This window comes from Osmerus eperlanus, chromosome 21, assembly GCF_963692335.1.
Source record: "Osmerus eperlanus chromosome 21, fOsmEpe2.1, whole genome shotgun sequence".
NCBI lineage: Eukaryota > Metazoa > Chordata > Actinopteri > Osmeriformes > Osmeridae > Osmerus > Osmerus eperlanus.
The window spans coordinates 2,172,012-2,191,528 of NC_085038.1; the positions used below are offsets into that span (position 1 = coordinate 2,172,012).

The following is a 19,517-nucleotide window of genomic DNA, read 5'->3' on the forward strand; positions in this document are numbered from 1 at the left end:
ACCATCTTAGCCAAGTTTCGCGAGTTCCCGGAAACTGTCTTGGTTTACTGGTGAAGTTCTGCGCTTGACAAACAGACAAACGTACTGCGCAAAGACATTCTGCATCGTGCAATGACAAATGAACGTTGGGATTCGAAGCCACACATTGTGATATACAGCACTTGTCGGTACATATACAATCCTATATTGTTTTCCCCTGAGTATGACCTCATTTCCTGTGAAGGTTGAGGTTAGAACCCAGTGGGCCTATCAGATTTATGGTCTGTCCCTGGCGAAGGCAGTCTGGCTCGTGTCACTGTTCTAACTTCCCGGCAACGTTGAAAGACGCAGGTTATATATCACAGACTGATCTCCCTCTCAGGTCATCGACATACATCTCCAATATCTGTTCTTTATATAAAACACTCCCGGTATATCCATATACTATATATTTAACAGAAACACATACATTTGCAGGTTTATGTCCCTGGGTTCTAGTTGGTTGTTGTTCGGAGCTAATCACGGTTTTCCCACCCCTCCCAGGCGCCTTGGACTAACTGCCCCTCCAGCACCCCCACCCCCTCCAGCACCCCCACCCCCTCCAGCACCCCCACCCCCCCTGCCAACTGGCCCACCAGTGGGGGTTGGAGAGGTGACGGGAGGAGGTGTGTGTTGGGGATGGTGGTGGGGGGGAGGTTGTTAGGACTAACAGCCTTATGCCACATCAGGCAATGGCTCCAGCTGGAGAATGTTAATGGACTCTAATGAGATCAAAGTACTCCAGCGACCCACCAACAACAAAGTTCCACCACTGCTAACAAGCCAGTGAGTGAAACGTTTTCTTGCACAACGCAGAGCTACTGTAAGTTAGCCTAGCTGCTAACTTAAAGCAGCATGATAGTACATTTACATTTAGTCATTTAGCAGACGCTCTTATCCAGAGCGACTTACAGTAAGTACAGGGACATTCTCCCCGAGTCAAGTAGGGTGAAGTGCCTTGCCCAAGGACACAACGACACTCCCTAACCGCTCAGCCACCTGACTCCCATAGCCGCGCTATCATCTGGGAGTCAGGTGGCTGAGCGGTTGGGGAATCGGGCTCGTAATCTGAAGGTTACCGGTTCGATTCCCGGTAGTGCCAAATGACGTTGTGTCCTTGGGCAAGGCACTTCACCCTACTTGCCTCGGGGGGAATGTCCCTGTACTTACTGTAAGTCGCTCTGGATAAGAGCGTCTGCTAAATGACTAAATATATGAAAGACTTCCTCTCATCCTCTCCCACTTGTCTTCTTGACAGTTTTTCTGCACAGGATGTGAAGTACGTGCAGCGGTCTGCCGTGACGGAGGCTCCAGAGGTCGCCACAGAGCAGCGCGACCCTGGTGACTCAACCGCTCTGATAGAGCAGTTTTTTTTCTCAAAAAGATTCCACAACACTGTGCCACAGAACGGTGTTGCCGTGGATACCGGGAGACCTGACCGTGGAGAGGATTGCTGAGTGACTGAGAGTGTTGAGTCACACTGCCCGTCAAGAGGTAGAGACGTTTGGTAGATTGATCACTTTCGTACAACCCACACAATCTCTCTCTCACACACACACACACACACACACACACACACACACACACACACACACACACACACACACACACACACACACACACCCACACACACACACACACACACAGTCCAGCCACACCCTGAGAATGAGGTAACATCCACTCCACAGAAAGAGCCTACAGGGTAAAGCCAGAGCCCTGCATTCTTTTACAACCTCTCCAGCTCCCGCTGTCTGCCAGCAACCAGCCATTTCTGCACTCAGAGAGGGAAGATTCAATATGAGAAGTTTGAGTGTGTGCGTGCGTGAGTGTTTGAAATCCTAGATCATCTGATGACTTCACAAACTTTTCAGCAATTACTTTTCACTACTTTCTCCTTGTCTCCCCCATACTTGTCTCCCCCATACTTGTCTCCCCCCTGCAACAGTACACAATGTGCCTCCACACCCAACCACAAACAGGACGTACTGGACACCAAGACAGAGATGCACCGTCCGTCCTGCTCCACCACCAGCACTGCAGGTCTGCACAGTCCACACCACCCCTCCCACCCTCGTCAACGAAGAAAGAGGGACAGCCAGGGGCCGCGACAGAGGCCAGCCAGCTGCCATCGAGCCCCGGCCGGGTGTTTGCTCTGGGGCCACGTTCCAGTTCGCCCTCCGACCTGGCGAGGGAGGGGATTCCTCGGGCCACTCGGTCACGCTGCTCCTCCCTCTGAGTCAGGAGCCAGCCAGCACTGTCACGAGGTGTGACTGTGTGACCAAGTGGTCCCTCTCTCGGAAACGGCTCTGTGTTTTCACACTGCTGGAAGGTGTGAATGAGTGTGAGTGTGTGAGTGTGTGTGTGTGTAATGGAGTGAGAGACCAGCTGTTTGCCTTTCCCTTTTAGGCCAGTAGATGTTCCAGACGTGATCAAAGGCTGCTTAGTCACTGATGTAACCTACTTCAGAGTTCAACATTTAGTAAATGTGCTCGCTCTCTCTCTCTGTCTCTCTCTGTCTCTCTGTCTCTCTCTGTCTCTCTCTCTCTCTCTGTCTCTTGAGGCCTGTTGGTAAATAATACTTGAAAGAGGCTGTGTTGATGTGTGTTTACTAAGGGGGAAGGGTGCCACAGGACTGAGGTTTAATCAAATTAAATGTAAAGTGTCATCGTTACCGTAATTCTTTTTTTTTTTTATATACTCTCTTTTTCTCTTTCTCTCTCTTTCACAAACACACAGACTCAACCATCATGGTGCCAAAACAGGAACGCATCTTGTTTACCAGTCCAACAAGACTGCCTTGTTTGCGCTAAGAGAAGCTTCACAGACATCCACAGTATTTGTGACCCATGTGACAGCGTCTGTGCCGGTTCCGAGTTCCACATCCAGACATGGAGATCATCCTGGAATGTGATGTCTCACCACCCTTCAGTCTAATGAAGCTCTGATTACAGCAGCAGGAGGGGGTGTTCACACCACAGGGGCACTTTTCCAACCTACTTTCTGTAAGCTCACAAGATATTACATTTACATTACATTTAGCAGACGCTCTTATCCAGAGCGACTTACAGTAAGTACAGGGACATTCTGGGTACAGGGACACAACGTCATTTGGCACGGCCAGGAATCGATCCAGCAACCTTCTGATTAGTAGCCCAAATCCCTAACCGCTCAGCCATCTGACTCCCCCTATGCCAAGATATGTGTGTGTGTGTGGTTGAGAGAGTGTGTTTGTGTGTTGGTGAGTGAGAGAGTAAGAGGAAGGGGAAGGCAGAGGGAGAGGAAGAAAGAGTGTGTGTGGTAATGAAGGAAAAAGCAAGAGGTCATGCGAGGAGGGAGAGAGTGAGTGTGTGTGTGTGAGAGAGAGAGAGGGAGAGAGAAAGACAGTGTGTACGTGCTTGTGTTTCAATATGTCTCATTCCATTTTTGGTTGGAGTCTGAGACGTGAGTAATTATGCCCCCTCACCAAAACCTGCTTCGTCATCTTTCAGTGAACAAGGTACTGTGCTGAGAGGAGAGAGAAATAAAGAGGTGCTTTCAGTTCAGACACTAGCTTGTAGACCCAGGTGTTCTCAGTCAAGTGAAAAGCATAGTGAGGACACGTTCTGCAGGAACCGCATTCAAGCTTCCATCGCTAAATCCAGTAACTTTCTCCAGAAATAGTGAGAGGAAGCTGTGGACGAGCTTTCTCCTTCTGAATGAGGCCTCGGCTATGGACCCAGATTTCATATGGTTGGCATAGGTTTTGGCAGGCCACAATGTCGGTTTATGAGGTCTCCTGCAACAAATGATTCCCCCCACGTCTTGGTCATGTCTTCACACTCTCTTTCTTTCTCTCTCTCTCTCTCTCTCTCTCTCTCTCTCTCTCTCTCTCTCTCTCTCTCTCTCTCTCTCTCTCTCTCTCTCTCTCTCTCTCTCTCTCTCTCTCTCTCTCTCTCTCTCTCTCTCTCTCTCTCTCTCTCTCTCTCTCTCTCTCTCTCTCTCTCTCTCACTGTCACGTCACTGTCCTACCATCCCCCCTCTCTCAGTTGAAATGTACTTTTAAGACCAAAATGAGTGGAGCTATTTTCATGCCAGACAGAGCTGAAATCTTTAGTTCAGAGTCACAACCTATCTCCTTGCCAACCTACACACACACACACACACACACACGCACGGTAAAGTAAACCATCCACATGCCGTGTATTCTCCGGAACAGACATAAGCAGAGAAGCAATCCCTCAATGCAATTCATGATTGAGTGTGAATGCTAATTTATGCAGATCAGGCCATGAAAACATTATTTGCATGACATCACTGCCAACAGCTTTACTCACTCCTGTCTAGACACTTCACTCTGCTTGTTCACCTGGAAGTTTTGAACCATCTGAAGAGGCCTACCTGCCTCCTCACTCACCCCAGGCTTGGGGTGTCCCTCTGGGGAATGACTCTGAGACAACAGCCCTGGGTCTGGTTCGTTCCTGGTTCTGTGAACATTGTGTCTTACCATAGGATGGGAGTTGGGGCTATGATAATAAATCGTGTTATTTGAGACGTCTGTGTTCGGAACAGTGGCTTTGCTTCTTGATCCTGACTGTGTAGAAAGTTACACAGTGTTCTGAGCTTGCAGTGTTTCATTCATGGGGGAACAGGATGCACGCACATTTACACACACACACGTGCGCGCTCGCACCAACAAACGCACGCACGCACACACTAACACACACACACACAGGTGCGGAAGGGTGCGAACAGGCGCAGTCATCGCCCTTCCAAACCATGTTTGCTGAGGTGTCTGTGTGTGTGCGTGTATGTTTGCCGAGGTGTCTGACTGCGTGTGTCAAGGAGGCCTGGATGAGCAGACCATCTCACCTGAAGAATGACACACAGCCTCAGGATCTGAGCTTGTTGTGCCTCACTCTCACACGCGAGTGCTGCTTAGCAAAGTGTCTGAATTTAGATATAATGTGCTCTCATTCATACCCAGTGGTAAACTAGTCTACAGGCTACAATAGAGGCTGGACCATTTCTCAAAGTAGTTCACTAAGTCATTACGAATTTATGAAATATTTAAGCATTTGTTTTATAAACATCTATTCGAAGTTGTGGTGTTTTTGCAGTCAACTTTTGTACCCTCCCTCCCTCTCTCCCTCTCCCTCTCCCTCTCCCTCTCCCTCTCCCTCTCCCTCTCCCTCCCTCTCTCTCTCTCTCTCTCTCTCTGTACAGACTGAGTTGTGGTCAGGCTCTGTCTGGACTCCTCCATCAGCAGACTTCCATGCCGAGGCCAGGTCAGGCCAGAGCTGTATGCCCAGGGAGAGTTGACTTAGTGGGGGTGGTCAGGGTGAGCTGACTGGCTGTCTGGCAGGGGGGGTGGGGGCAGGAGGTATGTATGGGGGAGCAACTGAGTGAGGCCTGGGTCAGTAAGAAGAGATAGGGTAGGTTTACTATTTGCTTGACTGTGTGTCTGACACAGTAAAGTGATACTAGAAGAGTATTACATTGCACTTTAACAACCTCAAACAACCACTTGACAGAAGTATCAGGATATTCTTTGAAGAACCACACCAAAAATACTCTCCTTTTTCCTCTCTCTTACCTCTTTCACCCTCTTCCCTCCACCTCCTTCCCTCGGTCCACTACCTTTTTTGGGCCCAGTCATAATAAAAACCCCTTTGGGCACATTTGAGGAGAAGTGAGTCTGGCTCACCAATTTTCTCAGGCCATTCACCACTTAAAGGGCCAGTTCCGTTTTCTGGGTCTCATGGTTAGTTAATGGCTGAGGACACCGGCTCCATTAGCAATCTGATCTCTGGTCTAGTCTGAGGAGCTGTTAGATCTGCTGTGAGACTTCATGGCTCTGACGAAAAACGTCAAATCAATAACACACATGCCACACACACAGACACGCGCACACACGCGCCCACTCTCACACACACACACATGCCCACTCAAACTCGAGTGCTTTGTGCGCAGCTCAGAGAGAGGTGGTGCAGCACGGACTGTACTGTATCTCCAGGCTGAAGACGAGCCTGTATAAGCCAGTCTCTCTCCACCGAGTGACTCACTGTGGAAGGGAAAACACTGTCACATTTCCCAGCAAACTGTTTTTAACACAGGCTGAAGCACACAACCCGGCAGTTCGCCCAGACACAGAGCCCAGAGGACACTCGAGGGTTAACGGCAACAAGGGTTTGAAACAGCCGCTCTCCCTCGGAAGGTGGAGACGTTTCGTAAGGAAAAAAACGGTAAAAATGTTGTTTACGTTTTCCCGGCTGACCCGACCACCGAAAATAACTTAAGACGGTAAACTGCCTGAGATCCCATTGCTTGAAAGAAACCTAACAGAAAAAGACGACCACATCTCTCTACTAGGGTTTGATTCACAGAAACAGAATATAGACAGAACAGTCTTTGTGGTAGAAACGCTCCTATTAGGGTTTAGGGATGAAGCGTGATTGTGAAACACAGTTCATGTTGTGGTCACGGCTACACCCTCCTGTTTTCCCCAGAACAGATCCAGAATCGGTTCCTCATTCCTATGTTACCTGAACTTGGAACAAAACCGTGTAAATCTGATCACAGGTCAGTGGACACCAAACAGGCAGGCTAACCTCTGCCCTCTGACCCCTCTCGACCTCATCACGCTCAATTAAGCAGATGATACTGAGGAGTACTTCACTTCTGTCAGACCCCTTTGAAGTGATTCTTAATGGAGAAGGGCAGGTGAGGGAGAGTGTAGTGTTGGCTGTGAAGGGTTATGGTGTGTGTGTGTGTGTGTGTGTTTGTGTGTGTCCGTGTCTATATATGAACGTGATGACAAGAAGCCTCTCGTCGTACAGTAATTATATAGATCATCTCCCCTCAGGCAGGAAGCATCTGATGACATCATCAGCGTGGGACTGCTACCTTGTAATTTACAGGTAGGCAGTCACGCAAGCAGACAGACAAGCAGACAGACAGACAGGCAGACAGGTGAGATCATGTACTGTGTACCTAGGAACATCTCCTGTCTTGGTCAATGGAAAATATGACAGATTATAGACCCAAACATTTTAACCACATAGCAAACATTGAATAAAAATATTGACACTTAGCTCATCCTTCACACAGGACCAGATCACTGGCTGTAAAGTGCGCCAAACATCCTGTATATAAACAGTGGCATGTAAGAAAGGTTCAGGGAGAGATACCTGAATTTTAACCACTAATTTCTATATTCCAGGATTGCTAGGAGCCAACAATTTTTTTTTCGTTGTCAACCATATCCGAAATGACGACTATAAACAAATACGAAGTAGTGTCGTATAGCAGAGGATGCCCACAGACAGCTACAAAACTCTTAACCTCAATTTCTTCTAAAACGTCAGTGACATCTCCACATTTATAAACTTTCACAACACAGCGTCACGCACATTTTTCTTGAGTTCCCCACAAAACAGGCAAACACATTGATAGATAAAAACAATTGTATTCCAGCACAAGTGTTTGTTGTGGAGATAGCATCATCAGAGCCTGGCTGCTAGGGAACACTGTCTCAGAGCCAGGGGGGATGTCTGGGTAGGGATGAAAGTTGTGGTTGATGAGGTAAGCAACCACATGCGTCGGTTAGTGTGATGGCTACATGTGATGTCCCAGCTCTGCAAGATCATATGGAAAGTAACCACACTTGTTGTGAAATCAGATGTGTTGTCATTTTTACTGTAAGGAGAAGAGAGAGAGGGAGGGAGGGAGGGAGGGAGGGAGGGAGGGAGGGAAAAACAGTGAGGTTGAAAGAGTCCCCGTCACACAGTCCTCTTGTACCTGCTTATTTAAACATGCCATTCTTTCAGTCTCTTCCGGACAACCTACTACACCACTCTCTCCTCCATCCCTCCATCCCCCTTCCATCCCTCCATCCCCCTTCCATCCCTCCATCCCCCTTCCATCCCTCCATCCCTCCATCCCTCCATCCCTCCATCCTTGGGGAGAGGAGGAATCGGTTGCGTAACCATTAATGACAGGACTGGAGTGTAAACAGTCTGGTCCGAAGAGGACGTCTGGGGTTTTCTTCAGGAGCGGGAGGGAAATGAATATTTTCCTCCATGAGTACGAGCTTGTGTGTGTGTGTGTATAGGTAAGCTACAGGGTTCGTTTGCTGACTGAAATAACAGTCACCCAGACTATGTGAGCGCTGGAGGGTGGAGATGTGAAAACAACTCTTTTCTCTTGTGGTTTAGTTCAGCATGGTCTGTTTCCTTGCGCAAACACACACACACATGCAGACACACACACACACACACATGCACACATGCGGGTAACACCTCCGGACATACGAGACCTCCACCACAAAGGGAAACACTGCGGGTGACATCATCATTCCGAGACCCCAGATGTATGTGACCACAGACCGTGTGGCTGTGCTTCCTGGAGTCGTTCATATCGTCACCACGACAACTAGGTGAGAACACGGATAACACACACACAGAGACAACCTCACACTTATACACACAAACCATCAACAGAAGGGAGAATTACCCCCGCCCCCCCCGCCCCCCCGCCCCCAGACTACTAACCAGCTGTGGCACCAGAAACTTTAACAAAATAAACTTGAACTTAAACTTAACTGTACTTAAACCAAGGAGTGAGTTTAGTGCTAGGGGGAGACCTTCGAGACATGTCTGTGTGTCCTGTCTTTCCCAGAAAGGAGAACAACCATGTTCTGTGCTACGTAGAACCGAGCAGGGTTTGTTACGTAACAGGTGAGGAGACAGGATGCTGGGCCTGGACACAAGGCCCTGGTAGAGAGAGGTTGTGGGGCACACGAAAAACATCCGGAATCTGTTCTTTCTTCCAGCGGAAAGAGTTGCGGAAATGAAATGCACTCTGCTTGTCTTCTCCCTCCCTCCCTCCCTCCCTCCCTCCCTCCCTCCCTCCCTCCCTCCCTCCCTCCCTCCCTCCCTCTCTCTCTCTCTCTCTCTCTCTCTCTCTCTCTCTCTCTCTCTCTCTCTCTCTCTCTCTCTCTCTCTCTCTCTCTCTCTCTCTCTCTCTCTCTCTCTCTCTCTCTCTCTCTCTCTCTGGCTCTGTCTGTCTGTCTGTCTGTCTGTCTGTCTGTCTCTCTCTCTCTCTCTCTCTCTGGCTCTTTCTGTCTCTCTCTCAACTGTCTTTTTATCTCGCCCCCTCTCTCTCTTTCACCCCCCCCCCCTGTAGTTAGGCTAGATGATGGCCCAGGGCACAAGGAGTTCCCCATCCTCATAACTAAAGTAAATACCCATCCACAGAGCACTCACACACACACAAGCATGCACACACACACATGCTCACACACACGCTCACACACACACACACGCTTACACACACACAAGCATGCACACACACACACACGCTCACACACACACAAACGCTCACAAACACACACGCTCACACACACACGCTTACACACACACAAGCATGCACACACAGCCAATCGCTAATGAACCCACAGGGGGCAGAAAACACATTTCAAGAATGCATTTGTGTGCGTATGCATGTGTGTGTGTGTGTGCATGAGTGTGTGTGTCTGAGTGTGTGTGCCTGAGTGTGTGTGCCTGAGTGTGTGTGCCTGAGTGTGTGTGCCTGAGTGTGTGTGTCTGAGTGTGTGTGCCTGAGTGTGTGTGTCTGAGTGTGTGTGCCTGAGTGTGTGTGTCTGAGTGTGTGTGCCTGAGTGTGTGTGTCTGAGTGTGTGTATCTGAGTGTGTGTGCCTGAGTGTGTGTGTCTGAGTGTGTGTGCCTGAGTGTGTGTGTCTGAGTGTGTGTGCCTGAGTGTGTGTGTCTGAGTGTGTGTGCCTGAGTGTGTGTGTCTGAGTGTGTGTGCCTGAGTGTGTGTGTCTGAGTGTGTGTGAGAGACCCTCTTCCTCCATGGGAGGGTAGCAGAGCAGGGAGAAAGGTGATCGTGAAGAACAGGGTGCATCTGTGAGTCAGTGAGTCATCCTGCTGATGGATGGAGGCAGGTCAAAGTATGTTTTCCAGACCTCTCTAAGGACCTGTCTCTCTGCTCTTCCTAATGCACCCTCTGGCGTGGCCTGGGTGAGGGGTGTTAAACGATAAACTCCCTTTTTTGTAGACCGTGTTAACCTCTGGATAATCTACACCATGCAGTCATTAAATTAGATTGGGGGGGCTGGGCAAGACAAGAGGGAGAGAGAGATGGAGAGAGAGAGAGCGAGAAGGAGAAATTGTAAAAACAATGAGGGTCATGTTAAAATTCCCTTAGGAATGACAGTATGGGGACAGGAAGTCTATCAGACCATAACAAAACATTCTCAGAGATGTCGACTTTGTTCAGTGTTCCTATTCCAGAATCACTATGTTAATCTTGCTAAATTTACCACACTATCATCGAGAAAAACATTAAATTCCCATCCAGTCTTACTCTTTATTGAAAACCGCAACAGATTGTGTACTCTGCCCAGTAACACCAGTTACACAGCTTGAAGCCAATGAAACGATCCAACAATGTACGTCCTTGCCTCTCATTCGCTCACAGAAGGACCAATAAGGTTATGTTTTCCCGAAAAGTGAACCAAACTTGGCCTTGGATTCAGTCAAAATGGTTCTATCTTTAAGTTACTCACAGCTTTCACAAAGAATCACCATCCATCTCTCTCAACATGTGACCATTGCGTCAGCAGCTGTGCGTAATTAAAACTGAGGCAGTGCAACCGGTGGTCAGGACCATTCGTTAGGCCGACAAGATCCCATAAACCTCAGTTTGTTTTCAGAAAATCATACAAGCCTTATCCCCACTGTCAGGATACGTGACCATTCTTTGCACAGATAAGAGCTTTTCACATATACAACCCTCTCTGCCAAGTACAACCATACCCCCTTCTCCCTGTTCTGACAAACTGCAGCCTGGCTTGCAGGAGGCTAGGTATGCCGTGATAAGTACAAGGCTACAAAGGGGGAGGTTGGATGTTTTATCCGTTTGCAGACTAATGTGTCCCGGAGTAGGCTGTGTGGAGAAGGAGGGAGAGAGACGGAGAGAGAGAGAGAGGAGAAGCAGAGAGAGAGAGAGAGAGAGAGAGAGAGAGAGAGGAGAAGCAGAGAGAGAGAGAGAGAGAGAGAGAGAGAGAGAGAGAGAGAGAGAGAGAGAGAGAGAGAGAGAGAGAGAGAGAGAGAGAGAGAGAGAGAGAGGAGAAGCAGAGAGAGAGAGAGAGAGAGAGATAGAGAGGAGAAGCAGAGAGAGAGAGAGAGAGAGAGAGAGAGAGAGAGAGAGAGATAGAGAGGAGAAGCAGAGAGATAGAGAGAGAGGAGGAGAAGCAGAAATAGAGAGAGAGAGGGAGAGAGAGAGGAGGAGAAGCAGAGAGACGGGGAGGCGTGGGTGACAAACCACAGCTGTCTGGCTGCCTCCATTACTGCGTTTAATGCCCCAGCAGTCCGTGTTAATGCCCCGTGAAGATGTGTAATGGGGGGTGGAGAGGCGAGACGATCACAGGGCTAGAAAGAGAGCGGGCTGATCCCAACACCAGTCATGGCCGCTGGGCAGGAGAGCCTGTGTGATGTTTGGCTCCAGATGTGTTTAAGCACCGCACACACAAACGCACACACACACACACACAAAAGACAAACATCTGAAAAAACAAAACACACACCACCTATTGTTCTGGTGGTAGATGTGAGACAACTGGTCCCATATGGATGATATTCCCCTGGGGGCCATGCAGGATGGTCATGGTCATGAATCTGCATTGTCAGGAGAAACTAGACACCCAGTTTAGCTATCCATCTCTCAGAGAGACTAGCTGGGCCTCAGTTTTAACTTCCCAGGACTGGTTATGTGGACCATAGCTGCAAGGGAGGTGAGCACTCATAGGGTTTTATTGAGAGAGATTTCCTGTGAGCCAGCGAGGCTGCAGTACTTTAGATGCTTTGTACAAATGGTAAACGGACTGCATTTATATAGCGCTTTTCTACCTTAGCGGCACTCAAAGCGCTTTACAATGTTTGCCTCTCATTCACCCATTCATACTCTCACTCACACATACCGACGGCAGCGAGCTACCATGCAGAGGTTCAGAGTCTTACTCAAGGACACTTCGGCACATGACCTAGGAGGAGTCGGGGATCGAACCGCCAACCTTGCGAGCCACAGCCGCCCCACCCCACTTGGTACACATCTTACCAAGTCTGCTGCTGTTGTTTCATAGACAGAATCTGAAATAACTCTCCATGTCAAGGTGGAGACATTTATCTTTTGACTAATCACACCCTAGGAGAAACACTTTTTGGAGTATGTCTAAGTATCTTATCACAGGAAAGGTATGCATTGAATAGCATGTCTACCAAAACAAAACATGAAAGCGCTTTTTAAGTATAGAAAATAATGTTCCCCACTCTCTCTTCAATCACTCCACCTCTTGCGGTAAACCTTCTCCAGTTTCTCCCACAACACTTCCTGTAAAAAGACTTTTGCACCCAAAACCCCCACTCCTACCCCCAAATCCCCCATCTGCAGACCTGCAGCATTATGGATATATCCCGTAACAGCTTTTGTGGGATTCGTTCCTGCATTTCCCAAACCTATTCTGTTCCACAGGCATCATTTTTCACAAGCGTTAACCACACCTCACGGAGGGAGCCAGGACTGGTTCCTCCTCTGGGGGTAACCACTACATTTTTGGGTCCGGCACCAAGCGATGATGTAATGGTTTCTAATGGAGCCCCCTGGGGTGCGTGTCTTGGCGGGAGACCCAAGCAGTCATAACACCACGTCTGGCTGGAGCAGTGCTGTGGAGGGAGTCCACATGCTGCGCTGTGCTCTGCTGCAGTCATTGGTCCTTCCAGTTGATGCTAGAGGTTTTTTTACTGGCTGACAACCTGCGGATACGTTAAGTACTGAAGCCTTTCTAAACTTTGGAACTTGGAGAATAAGCTTGGGAAACAGAGAAGGCCCCGCCCTGGGCCTAGAAGTATCTCTCAACAGATGATGGAGAATCTGATGCCAGACGGATGGCTAGTCCAGCTAGCCGTCTACTGTGGTGTTACCATCTACTGTGGTGATACTCTGAGTTAGGTGGCGTTCAGCCACTTCAGAGTAGTGCTTGATTAGAGACAACGTTGGCTTGTGAGGCATTAGATTTCATGACACTATGTCTGTGTTCTTCTGCCTGTGGTGGAGCGAACTTGAACTATTGCACATATATTCAGCATTTATACATACTGTTTACTATATATATATATATGCTGACAGGAGTGTTCGCTGTACAGAAAGAACCAAGCACATGCAGAATGTGAGCTCTACACATCTGGATGAATGCTACCGTCAGTGGAAATTAGTTTTTAAGGTTACAAACTCACTTCCTCTTTCATTTTCCTGAAAGAATGCCTGGTGTTACTGTAATCTGACCCCAGTGATGCCGATGGGGTCAAAGGTGATGTCTGCCTGTCTATCTGTCTGTGTCTGTACATATGCACAGTCACACACACACACACACACACACACTGTATAGCGTACTCTTAAAAAATATTTTGGAGAAAGTAGAATTGATATGACGTGCTCTACTTAGTGCAGTTGTTCACGACACACCTCTCTCATAACATCTGTTTCCAACAACCCATGCTGAGCCTTAGAGAGAGAGAGAAGAGAGAGAGAGAGAAGAGAGAGAGAGAAGAGAGAGAGAGAAGAGAGAGAGAGAAGAGAGAGAGAGAAGAGAGAGAGACGAGAGAGAGAGTTCCAGTTCCCTCTTCTGAAACCGTTCCTTACTGACATCTACTGGTCATCAGTCGTGTTTCACAGGCAACATGCAGGACAGGTTGTGTCTTGAAGGTCCTGAAGTTTCCTATTATGTCACGGAAGATGTATGGCGATTAGACACAAAATAGGTCAATGAGTTATCAGGGCCTTATCACAAACAAGTGTGTCTTGAATCATGCTGTGTGGTGGAAAAACTGTCACTACTGTATGAACACATTGAATATCATAAACGTTATTGATTTATCAAAGCCTTATCAAGAAGAAGTATCTTGAATCGATTAGACTAAAGAAATTCTTTGCGAAAACGGAACAAGAATTCAAGAATAAAACAGATTGAGTCTGATAACGAATATAATGACTGATTTGCGCAGAGACGCAAGGCTGCTCACGGACACACGTTTTCTTCTCGTCAGCATCAGCCAATCAGATCTGCAGGTCCCGTATCTCTGATGTGGTCCTTGATTGGAGTTTATGACACAAGGCCATTATCATGACAACACGCAACTGTGCACTTTGATCCCTAGTCTCGATGATCTCTTCTCCACACATATTAAACATTAGCCCAGAAGACAGGTGGGGTGAAAAAGGAGGCTGTATCGTTTTGTATGATGGAGAGTCAGTCCTACCGTCTCACCCACGTTTAAGTGAGTTTTGTTGGGTTGGTGAGAGAGGCCGAGAGGTTGGTTTGCAGTTAGCAGGTGAACGAAGCAAACATGATGTCCGGCTTCATTTTGGTGGTTCTGGTTGTGGTTCTACTTTGTGGAAACGGTTCTGGAGGAAGGTAGGTCAGACTGACTGACTACTTTACTCCTATATGTTGAATGTTTGCACCTTCCTGCCAAAGTAAATTCCTTGTCTGTGCAAACTTTCATGGTGATTAAAACCCTTTCTGATTCTACGTATCAGGAAGGACTTCTATACTCACATAAACTATGTTCAGTCCTCATGCCTATTCAGTTTGCCTTTAACGCACCCATAAGTGTTAACTTAGCCAATTAGTTTTATTAAGTCCAATAGATTCTTCAGTTCATTATAATAAATTATGAAGAAAATCTTATTTAAAAGTTGGCTTGAGGGTAGTTAAAACTAATTATGTTTTCATTGTCTTTGAATGTTTTCAAATTGTCTAAGTTAAATTCATTGTTGAAGTGAATTCATTTATCCGAGTTACTTTTGTAACTATCAACAAGTCAATCATGTGTCTTTATCTCCGTGTCATCTGTATGACAGTGTTGTAAGACCAGAGGAGAGCTATGATTACAACAAATACCACACTATGGAAGAGGTGAGATCGCTTACACACACACACACACACACACACACACACACACACACACACACACACACACACACACCTACACACACACATATTCTTACTTTAGCTTTTTGAATTCTATTGTATTGTGTAAGTGTGTATTTTTAAGTGTATGTGTAATGTCAAACGTATTGTGAAGCACTTTGGCCAGCCGTGTGGCTGTTTGTAAATGTGCTTTATAAATAAAGTTGAACTTGAACACACACATACACACAGAGGAGAACACACATGGCAACATGCACACACACACACATACAGGAACACACACACCAGCCTGAGCCCTTACATTGCTCCTCTCCTCAGATCAGCGCCTGGATGCAGGACATTGAGATGCAGAACCCTGAGGTTGTGTCCTCTCAGATGTATGGACAGACCTACGAGAAACGGAACATCACGCTCATGAAGGTAAAAGGCCACGCTCCCAGCAGTTGCTGACAGGAAGTCATGTCGGTCTTCTCCTGAGATCTGATGTGTTGAGATCTGATGTGTTGAGATCTGGTAAAGTCAACTGTTGGATGGTGTCAAGAGTGTGGGATTAAGGATAGCAGGAGCTGTCAATCTCAGAAATTAATTGAAGTTTTAAGATGCGATTAATTATAAAAAATAAACAAATACACACATTACTTTTGATTTAAATACATTGTAATTGTAATATTAACACATGCAAGATACAAAGAAGTATAATGATCAATCTACAGTAAATGTCTGAAATTTAAAGAATTTACATTGTGGACTTCCAAATGTTGGCCAACAATGATGTATTATGCAATACTATAGCATAGGTATTAAAATTATGGAAAATACAGAAAATGTGTGTGCAAGCTAAACGGTTTCTCTCCTTTTTTGTGATGTTTCAGATTGGCCTGAGTTCCACAGAGAGCAAGAAGGCTATCTGGATGGACTGTGGCATACATGCTCGAGAGTGGATATCCCCTGCTTTCTGCCAGTACTTTGTTAAAGAGGTGTGTGTGTTTGTGTGTCCATTTGTGCGTCTATGAGCCTAAGAAACTGTGAAATGTTTGTGATATTCATCCACCTCAGCATTCAGATCATTTGCACACCTGCTGTGTAGATTCTCCGAACCTACAAGACAGATACCAAGGTGAACGAAATGTTGAAAAATCTAGATTTTTACATCACCCCGGTGCTGAATATAGACGGCTACATCTACTCTTGGAAAGACCAAACAGTGAGTATCAATTTTGTCCACCTCCTAGTTTCACTCTCTTCCAACTCATTCTATCCCCACTGACTCTGTTGGGGTTTGAGTGTGTCGTGAACAAGGATAACAGCTCCTCCTGTTGGTGGACTACAGTCTCCACTGTTGCGAGAACTTACTACTGAAAACCCACAAACCTATGGGTGTAGCCACACACAGGATTGGGAGGATAAGGATGGTTGTATATCATTTCCCCAAAGTGACCCCTGTTGTCTCTGTAGACCAGGCTATGGAGAAAATCCCGATCCCCAGGACCAGATGGCTGTAATGACCCTCTCTGCTACGGCACGGACCTCAACCGCAACTTCTACGCTAACTGGGGCTGTGAGTATTACAGTCTAGGACAGCAACAGCAGCAGAAGACAGATGCAACTACAGCCATCGAAGTTGATTGTAGCTTCATCGAGTTGGAAGTTACTTGTGTAACCATGATCTGGAAGCAGAGATGATGAGTACTTGATGAGGACTCTACTGTGCTCTGCTTTAATCTACTCTGTTTTAGGCTTCTCTGTTCTCCTCTTCCCTCTTTCAAAGTTTAAAAAAAACTAGAAACTTTTTTGTTGTGTGAAAAGTTTCTGAAAAAAACGTTTGAAAAGTTGACAAAATTATTGAATGATTTTTTTTTTCTAAATCTTTTTTTGGTAAGTATCTTTTTTGTCTTCGTTTTTTCCAGAAACTTCTCCAGCAACAAAAAAGTTTCTAATTTTTTTGAAACTTTGAAAGAGGGGAGAGGAAAACAGAAGCCTAAAACAGATTAAAAAATGATTTAGAAAAAAATGAATTGTTGTGTCGTGTGTAAACGTTGTGTGGTCTCTTTCTTGTGCAGTGGTCGGGGTGTCTAGGAACTGCTGCTCCGAGGTGTACAACGGGGTCAGAGCGCTTTCGGAGTCGGAGGCCGTGGCGGTCACCGACTTCCTGGGGAGCAGGAGTGACTTCCTGTGTTTCCTCACCATTCACTCCTATGGACAGCTGATCCTGGTACCCTACGGCCATCCCAACATCAGTGCACCCAACTACCCTGAGCTGGTACGCCCTGATGCCAGCAAGTATTGGGGGGTCAGATGGCTGAGCGGTTAGGGAATTGTAGTAGAATGGGCTATTAATCAGAAGGTTGCCGGTTCGATTCCCGGCCTTGACAAAATTACGTTGTGTCCTTGGGCAAGGCACCCTACTTGCCTCTGGGGGGGATGTCCCTGTACTTACTGTAAGTCGCTCTGGATAAGAGCGTCTGCTAAATGACTATATGTAAATGTATTGGGAAAGTATTGGGCAATCAGCTGTGACACTTGGTCCAGATTAATTTGCCTTTTTCAAAAAGTGAAACCTACTCCCCTGGTGGCAGATTCTTTTACTGGAATGGGTACATCTCAGTGGTGGAGCATTTAACTACACATGACAGGCTGAAATCCTCTCTGTACCTGCTAAATAAATCCTTAATTACCGAGGTGTAAGCTACTGTTATTGTTGTTTTTAAGATGGAGGTGGGTTTGGCAGCTGCTAAGGCCATTAAGGGGGTCCATGGAATGGACTACACTGTGGGGACTTCACCAGATGTCCTCTGTAAGTACAAGGAAGTGGCGATGACAAGACAACGTCCCACAGCTCATCCTTACTTTCACCTTACAAAACTGGATTTGTAACACTGTTGGCTAGTAAAAAAACAGTTTATCTTTCCCTCGTCCATCCCTCCCCCTCTCTTTCTCTTTGCCAGACCCAAACTCTGGCTCTTCCCGTGATTGGGCGCGACTGATCGGCATCCCCTACTCCTTCACCTTTGAGCTGCGGGACAAGGGCGACCATGGTTTCGAACTCCCTGCGGACCAGATCCAGCCCACCTGCGAGGAGGCCTACGCCGGCGCCAAGTCCATCCTCACTTACGTCCACGACAAGACCTTCCACAACGCCGCCGCCACCACCACCCTCTCACTGTGGGCAGCTCTAATCGTCGCCTGGGCCTCTACTGCCACCTTGCTGTGAGACAAGTACTGCAGGAAGGTTTGAGTACATGGCACTGCAGCAAACAGAAGGTTACTTGGTATTCAAACTTAATATTTTAATATTCAGTATGTGCTTTGAGTGAGACATAATTTGCATACCATGAACGGGTCATTTGTAGGACTACTTTGAAATAAAACGGCATAAATATTTATTCGCACTCTACAATTCATTCAAATAAATGAATAAATCAATGCTTTGGACTCGCCAGTGTGGTTGCGCACTGTCACTGGGAAGTTGCGGTGGAGCTGAGGTTGCTCACACGAGTGTCTCTGAAAGGCTGGTAACCCTGTTGTCTCAAGCAGGCGAGAGGAAGGAAGAGCTCGTCTTCTGGGGGAAACTGGTCCCACCTAGTCCAAGTCCAACCTAGAAAGGTGGGTTAGCGTGCGAGAGAAAGGGCAAATACATATTTTTGAAAGCAGTTCTACCGCAAAAAGGATCTAAAAACGGAAAACAAGGAAGATCGGGGCTCTTTACTCACCTTCGTTCTTTTCTGGTTCCAGATTAACTGGCTCTCCTGGACAACTGCGGTCCATTTCGCCTAGCATGATGATAGTCACATAGTGATAGTGCTCTTGTAGTTTGATGGAGTTCACCACGGAGGCGAAGCATATATTTCTCAAATGCAGTCCTGCCTCCTCCATCACCTCCCGTCGCGCACACTCTTCCCACGTTTCTCTGGGGGGAAATTTTGTCATTTATAATTTTCAAGAATTGTATCAAACTGGAGCCTATATATATCCTAGGCTACCAGTTCGCACACACAGCCTACCCAAATTCTAAGTGACCTCCGGGTAACTGATACGTTCCGTTTCCAACTAGACTTTTCCTCTTTCCGACGAGGACGCAGTACGGGTTTGCTAAATCTGTGACCAACACTCCGACTCCAACACCGGGGCGCTTCTGATCTTGTGTCATGCTGGGAATTAACTTGACCGCTTCCAACACACAAATTTGGATTCTGCTCTGATTGACTCTTCCGGGTGAAGGATTTCATAATAAAAGACCATTGGAAACCAAACAGTGCAAAATGAATGTCCAGGGTGCTGTGTGTCTGTAATTAATTTAATTGTTGGGCAACTCTTATTCTGTTTAGAGGCAGAATTGTGTTCAGGGGAATACTGGAATAGGCAAACAACCATAGCTAACTCCACGGTCAACAGTCAAATGCTTCTCTCCCCGTTCATCTTTTCTCACTTACATGCGAAATCCGCCAGATGGCGCACTGGTTTTGGTGTACAGTGGAAGAGCAAGGCCGACAGCCAGGCAGCGTTTATTCCTTC

General features: G+C 47.0%; 2 protein-coding genes across 2 annotated transcripts; one reads left to right on the top strand and one right to left on the bottom strand.

The window, feature by feature from the left end:
- Positions 1-14,376: 14,376 nt before the first annotated feature.
- On the top strand, positions 14,377-18,388 carry cpo (carboxypeptidase O). The gene is made up of 9 exons (XM_062446690.1): positions 14,377-14,486; positions 14,936-14,990; positions 15,324-15,425; positions 15,878-15,982; positions 16,093-16,209; positions 16,461-16,563; positions 17,066-17,265; positions 17,715-17,799; positions 17,951-18,388. Exons 1-9 carry the CDS (start codon positions 14,419-14,421, stop codon positions 18,214-18,216), a joined length of 1,101 nt encoding a protein of 366 aa, XP_062302674.1. The 5' UTR covers positions 14,377-14,418; the 3' UTR covers positions 18,217-18,388.
- On the bottom strand, positions 18,308-19,211 carry nudt15 (nudix (nucleoside diphosphate linked moiety X)-type motif 15). The gene is made up of 3 exons (XM_062446706.1): positions 19,007-19,211; positions 18,716-18,912; positions 18,308-18,600 (listed from the first exon to the last, which is right to left on the bottom strand). The coding sequence occupies exons 1-3, from the start codon at positions 19,150-19,152 to the stop codon at positions 18,461-18,463; spliced, it is 483 nt and encodes a 160-aa protein (XP_062302690.1). The 5' UTR covers positions 19,153-19,211; the 3' UTR covers positions 18,308-18,460.
- Between the last annotated feature and the right edge of the window lie 306 nt (positions 19,212-19,517).